Here is a 14,534-nt window from a genome sequence, read left to right on the forward strand (position 1 = left end):
GCATTATCATGCTGAAACATGAGGTGCTGACGGCGGATGAATGGCACGACAATGGGCCTCAGGAATTTGTCATGGTATCTATGTGCATTCAAATTGCCATTGATAAAATGCAATTGTGTTCATTGTCCGTAGCTTATGCCTGCCCATGCCATAACCCCCACTCAAAACTTGAGACATCTGTGGCATTGTTTTGTTTGACAAAACTGCACATTTTAGAGTGGACTTTCATTGTCCCCAGCACAAGGTGCACCTGTGTAATGATCATGCTGTTTAATCAGCTTCTTGATATGCCATGCCTGTCAGGTGGATGGATTATCTTGCAAAGGTAATATGCAAACAAATTTGTGCACCAAGCTTTTTGTGTGTATAAAACATTTCTGGGATATTTTATTTAATCTCAAGAAACATGGGACCAGGACTGGGGCTGGGGCAGTTGGGCAGCTGGGGGCAGTGTCATAATACAGGGAGTTTAGGTCAGGGAGAGAGTGTGGAACTGCATGCTGCATTTATATTTGTGTTCAGTGTATGTTAGAGCTCTTTATTATGTGTTACTATGTAAAAGTATATTTAGCTACTAACACCTAATGTCAATAAAAATGAATATCTTCAAAAGACCAAATATGTTATCAACAACAGTGCAAAAGATGACCCTAGAAATGAAGGTAAAGAAAGTCCCTTCATGGCCAGATTTGGGTACGTACCTTCCCACAGGCCCGGCAGTGGTGCCTCCTCCTGGTGAAGGTGAACTTCTGCCAGCAGTTCATACAGTTGGGTGCCTCCGAATCCGGCACCCAGGGGGGCTGCTTGCACCCCAGCCCATCTTCATCCTCCGCCTCCCTCCCCTCTGAGGACCCGCTCCCCTCTTCAGCAGGCTTGCCAGGGTAGGGTGGGGGCTCCGACAGTTCGTCGTATCCCACACTGCTCACATAGAGCTCAGGCGGGGAGTAACCTGGACAGGGTACACCTTGGTTAGAGGAGTCCTCGGCAGGGTTGGGGCTGGGAGGAGAGGGGCTTTGGTCCACCTCTTCCCCAGTGTCGGTGCGGTCTGTGGGGCTACTGGGCCCTTGGTCCTCCCCCGCTGCTTGAGGTGCTCTGGGTGCTTGACAGAGCAGCTGTTTGGGTCGGGCCCCTCCGTAGTAGGGTGGTGGGAGGTTACTGGGACTACAGGGGCTGGAGTCTTTGTGGCTGGGGCTGGGGGGGTCCTGGGAGGGAGCGGAGAGAGCTCGACTCACGTTCCCCTCTGCAGACAAGGTCGTGTCACTCTCCCGGGAGGCCAGCCTCTCCAGCCCTTCCCCTAGGCTACGGCTGCAGCTCCGCAGCTCCTCCTCCACTAGCCGCTCCTCCAGGTTCCCGTTGAGCTCGGAGAAGCCCTCATCCTGGAGGTTCTCCCCGGGCCTCCCGCAGTCAGGGACCCCGTTGTCCTCCTGGCCCTGGGTCTCCCCCCGGAGGAAGGCGTCCAGTTCCTCATCTGTCACAAGCAGCCCGGCCTGGTCGCTCTCCGGCAGGTACTCAAACCCAAACGCAGGTGGGTCCATTGGGTTGGGGCTGGGCTCTGAGGTAGGGGAGGCTGGGCGCTGTGGAGCCCCTGTGACTGGCTGCTTTTCCACTAGGGAGAAGCTGACCTTCAGTGGCCGCTGGGAGACGGTGGGAGCCGAGGCTACCAGGTGGAAAGGCATGGTGGTTGTCTCTGGGCTCTGTGTGCTAGGTGACTGGACAGGTTTGTTTTCAGGGGCATCATCAGGGTTGGTACAGTCCCCCACAGTCTCAGGGTTCTCTGGGAGAGTAACTTCCTCCTGGACTTCAAAAGCAGACAGGGACTCTGCCTCTAAGGTCTCAGTTTGGCCAGCCTCCCCTCGCCCCCCTCCCATGGCTTCCTCAGGGTTCTTGGAGGCCACCAGGGCCCCACACATGGACACGCCCATGGGCAGGCAGGACAGCGAAAGCTCTGTCTCTGCTGATGGGCTCTCGGCCACACCACCACTGCCGTCCTCAGGGTTAGGTTTCTGTCCAGTGCAGCTCCCAGAGCTCTCTGCTTCAGTCAGCTCAGAGGGCTCCAAAGACCCCTCACCCTCCTCCCTGGCCTCTGTGTCGATATCACACGTGGGAGTGTCCTCTTTTTTGGTGTCTATGGCAACAGGTGGAACACTAGCCTGGTCCTGGTGGGCTGGTGTGATTTTCAGGTGTTGGTTGACGAAGGCCACTTCTGTCGCTTCTCCCTCTCTGTCTCTCTCTTCCTCCGTCTCTCCAGACTCAGAGTTCCTCAGTGAGGGGGGCCTCTCCACAGCAGCAGGGAGAATCACATCCAGCAGACTGAGAGTGGCAGAGTAACCACCAGAGTCCAGCCCCAGCAGCCCCTCCTCTCCCCCGGCAGCCTCCCTCCCCTCAGTCCTTCCAAGGCTGGGACCCAGACCTGCTGAGGAGCCCTCAGGCAGTGCCACCAAGGGGCTGGTGAAGTCCACCAGAAGCTCCTCCTCCAGCCGTCTCTCCACCACATCCAGCTCACTGAAGGCGTCGTGGCTGTTGGCCCGGAGGAGGAGGTGGGCTGAGCCTGTGTCACTGACCAGGTCACACACAGGCTTCTTCAGGGCCCGCTTGGGAAAGGGTGGCGCACAGCTCTTAGCAGCCCCCCGACCGTCCACAGAGGAGAGCAGGTCAACCCCCATGAGAGGCCGTCCCTTGGCCTCGCAATCTCCAGGACTGGGGCTGGGACAGTCGGGGCAGCTGGGGGCAGTGCCATAGTGCAGGGAGTTTAGGTCAAGGAGAGAGTGCGGAACTGGAACTGTGGAGGTTTCCGGAAGGAAACCCTGAGGGCCCAGAGAGTGGCCGGGATACGCGGGAGGTGACAGAGAGACTGATCTGTAGTTGTGCTCATCTGGTCGGGAGGGAAAGAGAGAATTATCCGTTAAACAATTCTGTCGTTAATATCTCAGCAGAACATGTGAGCAACACGTTTTAAGTTAGCAACTACAAAGTACAATGTGCACCACATGTACAAGTATCAACTAGTTTAAAAACAATATTAATTGTTCAGTTCAAGGTGCAATATGCAGAATTCACTCCACCTTTTCCTGGTTGTTAAAATTCGAAAAGTTTGCCTTATTTGAGTTCATGTGACAAAACAAGCAATGTTTAGCGTAGAGAATCATTGTACCATCTAAACCGCTGTGAAATATATTTTACATACCCAGAAATATTGTATTTTCAGCTGTTTGAAGCTGGTGTACAAACCCAAAGTAAAAGACGCAAAGACAAAACTTTAGAATGGGAAGCATAGAAATAGCGCACATAGAACAGATCTACCGCTTCTTAGACTTGCTTTCAATGCGAATGACATATCTATAACTCACATTTCTATGTAAAGTTGGTCAGGTCGTCCAAAAAGTTACATTTTGCAGCTTTAACACCACGCCCTCCCAACCCACATAGAGAAAATACAAATAAATATATGCTGTCAATGGGGTTTTTCATAGTAACCACATCTAACCTGTATTGAGCTCAAAGTCATCCAGAAGCTTGTCCAGGTCACATACAGCAGCCTTGAAGAAGTTGTCCATGCTAGGCTGTTGGCGGGAGAGAGGCTCCACTCACTACTTCACCTCCTGAAAGTAGAACAAAATAAAGTATTGTTATCTGTTAACTATTGGTCTTATGTGGACTGGGCGAATGCATTTCAATCAACATTTCGGTTGCCATTTCAGTTTCCAAGTCAGTGTAAAAATGTTGTAATTAGTTAGGTATAGCTTAGGAATAAACCGAAGCCTTCATCCAGTTTCCACTCCTCAGACAGGTCGATGAATTAATAACATATCAATTGTTGACCAAACAGCATCTCAACGTTCTCCAGCTATGTGTTATTGTGTACTTCAGACTCTGACCCCTGCTCTCCATGTTTATGGAGAAATCTAATTCAAGAGCTAAAAAAGGAAAGAATAGCCCCATAGGGTGTCACAATAAACAAGTCTGTCACAAGTTTACAGCAGCCTCATCAGTTTAAGGACACAAAGGAATTTTACAATGCTTTATGTGTATTGGAGTGTGCCCATGGTTATCTGTAAATTCAAATAACATTTATGTTCTATTAATGTTCTGTATTATGTCATGTTTCATGTGGACCCCAGGAAGAGTAGCTACTGCTTTTGCAACAGCTAATGAGGATCATAATAAAATACCAATAAGAACAAGAAAATCGTGCTTTCTGGTTTGCTTAATATAAAGAATTTGAAATGATTTATTATTTTTATATTTATAATTTTGATACTTAAGTATATTAGAGCATTTACTATTACTTTTGATATTTAAAAGCAGATACTTTTAAACTCACTCAAATATAGTGAACAGCAGTGGTCTAGGGCACTGCCTCGCAGTGCTAGCTGTGCCACCAGAGACTCTGGGTTCGCGCCCAGGCTCTGTCGCAGCCGGCCATGACCGGGAGGTCCGTGGGGCGACGCACAATTGGCCTAGCGTCATCCGTGTTAGGGAGGGCTTGGCCGGTAGGGATATCCTTGTCTCATCACGCACTAGCGACTCCTGTGGCTAGGAGGCCATAGGCCCACCCACTGGATAGTCAGCCCAGCCAACCAGAATGAGTATTTCCACACAAAAGGGCTTTATTACAGACAAAAATATGCATCAGTTTCATCAGCTGTCCGGGTGGCTGGTCTCAGACGATCCTGCAGGTGAAGAAGCTGGATGTGGAGGTCCTGGGCTGGTATGGTTACACGTGGTCTGCGCTAAAGATGCCGGTTGGACGTACCATGTCTCTAAAACGAGGGCTTATGGTAAAGAAATAAACATAACATTCTCTGGCAACAGCTCTGGTGGACATTCTTGCAGTCATGCCAATTGCACACTCATGCCTGCCCATACCCCCACTCAAAACATGAGACATCTGTGGCATTGTTTCACAAAACTGTCCCCAGCACAAGGTGCACCTGTGCGTATGGAACATTTCTGGGATCTTTTATTTCAGTTCCTGAAACATGGGATCAACACTTTAGATGATGCGTTTATATTTTTGTTCAGTATAGTATTTTACTGGGTGACTTTCACTTGAGTCATTTTCTATTATGTATCTTTACTTTTACCCAAGTATGACACTTGTGTACTTTTTCCACCACTGCCTATTGTGTACATATGTTGTACTACTATGAATACTACTAGGGATGTCAAACGTTCAGTGTTTGTCTATTATTGTGACCTAGATGAAGATCAGATCAAATGTTATGACCAATTTATGCAGAAATCCAGGTATTTCCAAAGGGTTCACATACTTTTTCTTACCACTGTAAGGAGGAAATCATCACATTTGCAGCATGAATGGAGAATATTTTAGGTACAAACCGGTTCATGGGGGATACAAGTGTATTGCCAGCTGAAGACAATAGCTGTGTTCGAATACCCATACTAACTATTAGTTCATATTAGTGTACTGTAAATGAACGGTATCCTTTCAGTTGAGCATACTAGCGCTACACCTGTCTACCGGAAGTTGATTATCTTGCTATGCAACCACTTGCTAGCTTGTTAGCATAACAAATTACAAGATATACATTTTTTTGTGTTTGTAAATTCTTAAATTCAGAGCGTTGTCAGATTGTATATTTGTAAATTCTGAGCGTTTCCCCTCTCAGAGCGTTCAGAGCGCACACTGGCGGAGGAGTAGGGTTGATCCGAGCGTTCTGACAATCACAAGGCAGTCAAGCACACAAGCTAACTGGCAAGCTACTTCCAGACACAAATGAGAGAACACCTCACTCTGACCATTTTACTTGCCATAGCAGAGCTGGTTAGGCTGTTTTCATGTTATCTACAGCATTGGTGACTAACTGTGCTGCCGACGGAAGCACAGTTAAGGCAAAACACAGGATCCGCTTCGGGAAAGTCATATTCCTGGTCGTAATGATGGTGAGTTGACGCTGCTCTTATATTCAGTAGTTCCTCCCGACTGTATGTAATGAAACCTAAGATTACCTGGGGTACCAATGTAAGAAATAACACGTAAAAAAACGAAATACTGCATAGTTTCCTAGGAATGCGAAGCGAGGCGGCCATCTCTGTCGGAAGTATGGACATAATGGACATAAATTCACTCTGGCTATCTACTCCGATTTCAGAGCACTCTCGTCTGAGTGTGCCAGAGCGCAGAATAACTGATGAATTTACGAACGCTCAACTTCCGTTTAATATGGCCGGTGTCAGTAAACGTCTGCAGCACAGCCGGCGACACTAAACAACGATGCCGTAAAAGGGGCAAACGAAGCGGTCTTCTGGTCAGGCTCCGAAGACGGGCACATCGCACGCCACTCCCTACCATACTACTCGCCAATGTCCAGTCTCTTGACAACAAGGTTGATGAAATCCGAGCAAGGGTTGCCTTCCAGAGAGACATCAGAGACTGTAACGTTCTTTGCTTCACGGAAACATGGCTCACTCGAGACACGCTAACGGAGTTGGTGCAGCCAGCTGGTTTCTTCACGCATCGCGCCGACAGCATCTTTCTGGTTAGAAGAGGGGCGGGGGGGGTATGCCTTATGATTAATGAGACGTGGTGTGATCATAACAACATACTGTAACTCAAGTCCTTCTGTTCACCTGACTTAGAATTCCTCACAATCAAATGTCGACCGCATTATGTACCAAGGGAATTCTATTCGATTATAATCATAGCCGTATATATTCCCCCCCAAGCAGACACATCGATGGCCCTGAACAAACTTTATTTGACTCTAGGCTAATCTGAAAACTAGACTCCCTAAATTCTATCAGCATATCGATTGTGCTACCAGGGCTGGTAAAACCCTGGATCATTGTTATTCTAACTTCCGCGACGCATATAAGGCCCTCCCCTGCCCTCCTTCTGGAAAAGCTGACCACGACTCCATTTTGTTGCTTCCAGCCTACAGACAGGAACTAAAACAAGAAGCTCCCGCGCTCAGGTCTGTTCAACGCTGGTCCGACCAATCTGATTCTACGCTTCAAGACTGCTTCGATCACGTGGATTGGGATATGTTCCGCATTGCGTCCAACAACAACATTGACGAATACGCTGATTCGGTAAGCGAGTTCATTAGAAAGTGCATCGGCGATGCTATACCCACAGCAACGATTAAAACATTCCCAAACCAGAAACCGTGGATTCATGGCAGCATTCACGCGAAACTGAAAGCGCGAACCACTGCTTTTAACCAGGGCAAGGTGACCGGAAACATGACCAAATACAAACAGTGTAGCTATTCCCTCTGCAAGGCAATCAAACAAACAAGTGTCAGTATAGAGACAAAGTAGAGTCACAATTCAACGGCTCAGACACAAGAGGTATGTGGCAGGGTCTACAGTCAATCACGGATTACAAAAAGAAAACCAGCCCCATCACGGACCAGGATGACTTGCTCCCAGACAGACTAAACAACTTTTTTGCTCGCTTTGAGGACAATACAGTGCCACTGACACGGCCCGCTATCAAAACCTTCGGGCTCTCCTTCACTGCAGCCGACGTGAGTAAAACATTTAAACGTGTTAACCCTCGCAAGGCTGCAGGCCCAGACGGCATCCCCAGCCGCGTCCTCAGAGCATGCACAGACCAGCTGGCTGGTGTGTTTACGGACATATTCAATCAATACTTATCCAAGGCTGTTGTTCCCACATGCTTCAAGGGGGCCACCATTGTTCCTGTTCCCAAGAAAGCTAAGGAAACTGAGCTAAACGACTACCGCCCCGTAGCACTCACTTCCGTCATCATGAAGTGCTTTGAGAGACTAGTCAAGGACCATATCACCTTCACCCTACCTGACACCCTAGACCCATTCCAATTTGCTTACCACCCCAATAGTTCTACCGACTACACAATCGCAACCACACTGCACACTGCCCTAACCCATCTGGACAAGAGGAATACCTATGTGAGAATGCTGTTCATCGACTACAGTTCAGCATTTAACACCATAGTACCCTCCAAGCTCGTCATCAAGCTTGAGACCCTGGGTCTCGACCCCGCCCTGTGCAACTGGGTACTGGACTTCCTGGCAGGCCGCCCCCAGGTGGTGAGGGTAGGTAACAACATCGCCACCCCGCTGATCCTCAACACTGGGGCCCCACAAGGGTCCCTTCTGAGCCCTCTCCTGTACTCCCTGTTCACCCACGACTGCGTGGCCATGCACGCCTCCAACTCAATCATCAAGTTTGCGGACGACACTACAGTGGTAGGCTTGATTACCAACAACAACGAGACGGCCTACAGGGAGGAGGTGAGTGTGGTGTCAGGAAAATAACCTCACACACAACGTCAACAAAACAAAGGAGATTATTGTGGATTTCAGGAAACTGCATAGGGAGCAGCCCCCTATCCACATCGACGGGACAGTAGTGGAGAGGTTGGTAAGTTTTAAGTTCCTCGGCGTACACATCACGGACAAACTGAATTGGTCCACCCACACAGACAGCGTTGTGAAGAAGGCGCAGCAGCGCCTCTTCAACCTCAGGAGGCTGAAGAAATTCGGCTTGTCATCAAAAGCACTCACAAAATTCTACAGATGCACAATCGAGAGCATCCTGTCGGGCTGTATCACCGCCTGGTACGGCAACTGCTCTGCCCACAACCGTAAGGCTCTCCAGAGGGTAGTGAGGTCTGCACAACGCATCACCGGGGGGCAAACTACCTGCCCTCCAGGACACCTACACCACCCAATGTCACAGGAAGGACATAAAGATCATCAAGGACAACAACCACCCGAGCCACTGCCTGTTCACCCCGCAATCATCCAGAAGGCGAGGTCAGTACAGGTGCATCAAAGCAAGGACCGAGAGACTGAAAAACAGCTTCTATCTCAACGCCATCAGACTGTTAAACAGCCACCACTAACATTGAGTGGCTGCTGCCAACATACTGACTCAACTCCAGCCACTTTAATAATGGACATTTATGGAAATTGATGTAAAAATGTGTCACTAGCCACTTTAAACAATGCCACTTAATATAATGTTTACATACCTTACATTACTCATCTCATATGTACTGTACTCTATACCATCTACTGTATCTTGCCTATGCCGTTCTGTACCATCACTCATTCATATATCTTTATGTACATATTCTTTATCCCTTTACACTTGTGTGTATAAGGTAATAGTTGTGGAATTGTTAGGTTAGATTACTCGTTGGTTATTACTGCATTGCCGGAACTAGAAGCACAAGCATTTCGCAACACTTGCATTAACATCTGCTAACCATGTGTATGTGACAAATAAAATTTGATTTGACTATACCACTTAGCTTAGGATGACGTGAATAATCAAATCAATAAACGTTGGGCAGTTAGTTAGCATATAGTTAATACACTGGCAAGTTCAATATATTAGTAGCCAACTAATGAGGTAGCTAACTAACATACCTACTGCTGTAATGATATGCGGTTCGTAAAGATAGCGTAGCCAACACATTGTGAGCCAACAAAACGTGTTGTGTAATTTATTTGAAAAGTCATTCGTTTATTACATTGCTCAACATTTTCTTAACATTTGTCAAAATTAGTTAAAGCAATGAATTTGTATCTGCTCTTGTCGGACTGTATATTTTCCTCCTCAAATCTGAAAACGGTGTGAAGCCACGCCCATTTTCTGAAGAATTTCATTATGGGCCTTAAAAGTACAGAAAGTGTCCTCTGAGTGAATTCTTCGTATTTTGTAGAATGTAGTACAGCTGGGAACTTTTGGCATACTAACTAGCCATACTATGACCAATAAGTATACTACATACTCAATTTACATCACAAATAGTATGGTTAGTGTGGTCGAACACAGCTAATGTGTTTGGAGGTATGATGAAACGACTCAATATCGCCATCTGCTGGTCTTTGGGCTATATCATGACTAACGATCAGCTAGCTAGCTTACTATTAGCCATCTAATTATGCTGCTAGTATCCATGGTGACCAAAATGTCCTAATCATGACAATGGGTAAATAGTAATACTAGGGCTACAATCCAAAAGACACCCTCATCCACTTATGCTACGGGTGGCTGAGAACACAATCATCGCGGGATGAACGAGTGACGAGTTTCCGGCCAAGTGTGGTCCATTTAAAAATCATTCATACCTCGCCCTGAAAGTGTATACTCGTCAGACGTCATCAGAAGTGTCCACTTAATTTGAGGGTGTGTCTTTTGAGTGTTTGGACCAGAACCTATGTTATATCTAGAGGTGGTATGGCTATCATTTGCTCAATTAGCTAGCAATTCATCTCCCAGTTGTTAACTAGATCACCAGGTAATGTTAGCTGGCTAGTCCGTTAGCTATAAATTAACTAGCTAATGTTAGCGAGCTAGCTAAACAGTTTGACATTACCTGCTGACATTACCTGAAACACACATCATTGTTATCAAGTCATCACTATCGTGCATCATCATCCGTGAATATCATAAAGCGGAGGGCAGACATGTTACATTAGCTTAGTTAATACTAGCCGGATAGCCAATGCAATTTGTCTATATTTACAGTCAACAATCAATTTTCTGTGTCATTACCGGAAGATTCATCATTTAGCCTTCCAACCGTTTTACGATTCTTCTGGTTATAACGAAGAAGGTGTGTCTACTCTTGATTGCATCCTCTTTGCCCTTTTGTTATTCCTGAAGTTTTTAAAGCTCAGTGCAGTTTTTACTCCGGCGTCCATTTTGGATCTATCCACCGGTGGAATCGGTTACCATAGCCACAAAGTCAACATTGGCTATCGTAAAAATTGATTGAAACTAAAATTTGATTTTGGTCTTAATTTGAAGTTAAGATTAGGCATAATGTTAGTAGTTTCGTTATGGTTCACATTTTAAGAAGCGAAATTGTAGGAATAGGCGGGGTTTGTGGCTATGGTAACTAGTGACGACCGGTGAAATCGCAACCTTCCTTAATTAAAGTGAGCGCACCTATTTTGCTTGGTTTACTTGGGGCAAAGCAGTCGGTCACCTTTGGTAGTGGATGACTAGGCAAGCGCATTACCTGGCTGAAGGAGCCCAGACCTATGCCGAGTTTACATGCTATCGGAATGAGTTCCCAATGGGAAATTTGACTTGAATGACCCTTTTAGTGAGAATTAAAAGTGGGGAAGTGAGAAAATCAAGCCGAGTTGTGAAGTTTCACCACTGATCTTTTACATTTTAAACCAAAAGATGACAGCAAATCCGTTTTTGACAATTACAAACCTATCAATATGTATAATTTAGCTAGTATGGCCATTGTCAATGTTAAGCAAGCTAGTTAACTTTATTAGTAAAACATTTTGCTAGCTAAAGTCTTAGGCTATTGGTTGAAGAATTGTTCCGAGTTAAATAGCGCATGAACACAATCGTGTCGCATTTACGACTTCCCAGTTGCCCAATTCCGACAAGCGCGTGAAGCCAGCACTATTGATACACATACACTCACTTTATGTTGGAGGTAGTGTTTCCAACTTACTGCTTCCATCTATTTAGCCCTGTCAGATACGAGATCAAGGGGCTGTAGGTAGAGGTTAAGGCAGTCACAATTTTGTTGTCGCCCTGAACTACCTCATCTGATTAATCAAATCAAGGGTTATGTTCCGCTGCTTAGACCTTGCCAGATCTTACAACGCCTGGAGATGTACTTTTACCTATCAACTAACAACATCATACGTTATAGCAATCTGTGAGTTGATTAAATATGCCTGCATTCAAAACAACTTGGAACTCGGAAATCTCTGACTTCAGTGCGTTCAAGACTACTGGGAACTCTGGAAAAAATACCTCCAACTGGGAAAAATCGTTTTGAACAGTCATCCAACTTGGAATTCCAACTCAGTAACTCGGGCCTCTTGCTAGAGCTCCGACTTCCCGACCTGAAGATCACTAACGTCATGATTTGACCTCGTATATTTCTGAGTTCCCAGTTGTCTTGAACGCACCAACATTCCATTAAGACTCAGTGCAGTCGATGACACAGTCACACAGTTGATTACGTAGGACGCAACTATTGGCCGCCCATTCTTTTTTTGCCAGAGAAAGCAGGAAGGGAAGGGATTAACTGTGTAGGAGTTTGTGGTCCAAACTAATGTGAAATCATTGTGACTTCCTAACAAGCATTGTATTACACTCTCTCTAAAGTGACCCTAAACCCAGAAGTAATGACATGGGATGAGAAGACTAATTAAGCAGACACATTGGTCCCGTACTATTAATGTTATTTAAATGTATTTTTGAAATGTACTGTTTCATAGTTTTAGATTCAGCTACCAGTGTTTATCATAAACAGTTGAAGAATGAAAAGATTGTTAAAGAATCTAAAAGAGAATCTAATTGAGAACTGCTCAATTAGATTGAATGTTAGCCACAAAGTTAACCACTTGGCTTGTACTATTCCTTTTTTTAAGGAGTGGAAATTGTCATTTTATTTAACAGATAGGACAGTGGAGAAAAGACAGGAATGCAACTCACAAGGGCAGTGGGTCAGAATCAAACCCACATCGACCCCCCTGGTATACATGGGTCAGCAGCGGCACCAACTGCTGGACCTCACAAGCCACTGCTATTTTAACTTTATTGCCAATATATCTCAGATTAGCATCACTGGGTTACATTTGGCGTGGTTTGTTTGACCAGATGGTATTGGAGTGAGATGTGGGGTTATTTTTAAATGTGTTTATACTATAGGCTGTCTCCACTGCAGGTTTTGACTTGATGTTGCATCTCTGCATCCTTTGGCCTCCTTATCCCCGCCTTAATCCCAGAGTGGGAGGTCCCAGCCAGAATGTGTCTGGTTGTAAATTCACTACATACTGATGTGAGACAGGTGATGGTCACTTTTATGGGCCCCAGAGAGCCGGACTAAGATGGCTTTTGTGTGGAGTGTCTGGGGTCATGGGGAGCTCAAGTGGCTGTTTATGGCACCCTCTACTCTGTCTGGGATATTACAATTGCTATACAATGTAGCTAAGAGACAGCCATGTTACAGAACAACCAGACCAAAGTAAGCTAATGCTGCCACATCTTGTTTGGAAACAACAAAGAAGCATCACTTTAATTTCACAATCATATTTCTTACAGCATTAAATATTACGTTTACTTTTATGACTGTCTAATGTCCATTGCCATGTTCCCTCAAGATATAGTCCTGTTTGTGGGGTGGATTGCAGGACTAAACAGCCGTAGTGTGAAAGCCGTTGAATTCAGTGGCCCACAGAGAAAACAGCTGCTGCCCAGTGTTCAAGGCTATTACTACGACAGCTGCCAAACTCAGGAGACTACCTCAAGTTTTACTATGTACAGATCCTTGAGCTCTGGAAAAGCACTATATAAATCCAATCAGTTAGGTCTATTATTCTTAGTCTTATTTTTAACTCATTCATGGACAGACAGGACCATCTTTCCTCAAACAAATGGCCTGCTATCAAATAATCTACATAACACACATTCAGAAATACTTTTTGTGTTTCTTTGTGTTTCTCAATGTATTTTTGACTCCTGTGCTGTCATTTGCATTCACTTCCTTTCAGGGCTGAACTGGAGGAATCTCCTCTGTGACCCCAGTTACCCAGGCAGCTGCTACTCAAACAACTTCAAACCTGTTAACCTGTTGTAAACTGTGTCTATATAAGGCCATATCCCCTGCATACAGCTCAAATGGCAGCTGATCACATTCAATATTCTCTATTAGGGTGGGTTCTAAAGCAATCCCCAGTCTCCAGATTGTTCTGTGATGCTGTATGTATTTCTGACACCCAGTACTTCCATGACCATTAAGGAAGTTGCTGTTGGGCTTGTAAATGATGTTGTTATTGTTTACATCTTGTACTTCATCAACTAGCATCCCACTGGGCACAAACGTCAGTTCAATGTCAGTTCAACGATTTAGGTTCAAAGTTGGTTGGAAAAAAGACTACATTCACTTACGTTAATTACTTTTTAAAATCCAATCAGTTTTCCACATTGATTCAACGTCATCACATACAGTATCATTTTTGGGTTGAAACGACATGGAAACAAATGCATCCCAGTTATTTTCACATGCAAATAGCTTTTTCAATCAATGATACTGTATATCTGTAGTGCCTAATGAATTAGAAAGATTACATTTTAAAAGATGATTTTAAAATATACATAATTGTTGTCTAAAGGGACCTATGACAACAAAAACATGGCGTATTAGGTTTTTCAATTGTGATAAGGTAAGAGAGTGGTACATGAAGGTACAAGTAAGTTACTGTTGAAGTCAGAAGTTTACATACACTTAGGTTAGAGCCATTACAACTTGTTTTTCAACCACTCCACAAATGTCTTGTTAACAAACTATAGTTCTGGCAAGTCGGTTAGGACATCTACTTTGTGCATGACACAAGTCATTTTTCTAACAATTGTTTACAGACAGATTATTTCACTTATAATTCACTGTATCACAATTCCATTGGGTCAGAAGTTTACATACACTAAGTTGACTGTGCCATTAAACAGCTTGGAAAATTCCAGAAAATGATGTCATGGCTTTAGAAGCTTCTGATTGGCTAATTGACATCATTTGAGTCAATTGGAGGTGT

The 14,534-nt window shown here is 45.1% G+C and overlaps 1 protein-coding gene across 3 annotated transcripts in view; it reads right to left on the reverse strand.

Moving 5' to 3' along the window:
- The window catches only part of LOC110523341 (zinc finger FYVE domain-containing protein 16), a 32,778-nt gene extending 21,938 nt beyond the window's left edge, over nucleotides 1-10,840 (reverse strand). For all 3 annotated transcript variants that reach the window (XM_021601956.2, XM_021601957.2, XM_021601955.2), the window contains exons 1-3: nucleotides 10,519-10,840; nucleotides 3,485-3,599; nucleotides 702-2,872 (exon numbers count right to left, since the gene is read on the reverse strand). In XM_021601956.2, the coding sequence (XP_021457631.2) occupies nucleotides 702-2,872; nucleotides 3,485-3,554 (2,241 nt within the window). In that variant the 5' untranslated portion in view covers nucleotides 3,555-3,599; nucleotides 10,519-10,840. The remainder of the gene's footprint in view (nucleotides 1-701; nucleotides 2,873-3,484; nucleotides 3,600-10,518) is intronic.
- Between the last annotated feature and the right edge of the window lie 3,694 nt (nucleotides 10,841-14,534).

The sequence above is a fragment of the Oncorhynchus mykiss genome, chromosome 5, assembly GCF_013265735.2.
Source record: "Oncorhynchus mykiss isolate Arlee chromosome 5, USDA_OmykA_1.1, whole genome shotgun sequence".
NCBI classification, from domain to species: Eukaryota; Metazoa; Chordata; class Actinopteri; order Salmoniformes; family Salmonidae; genus Oncorhynchus; species Oncorhynchus mykiss.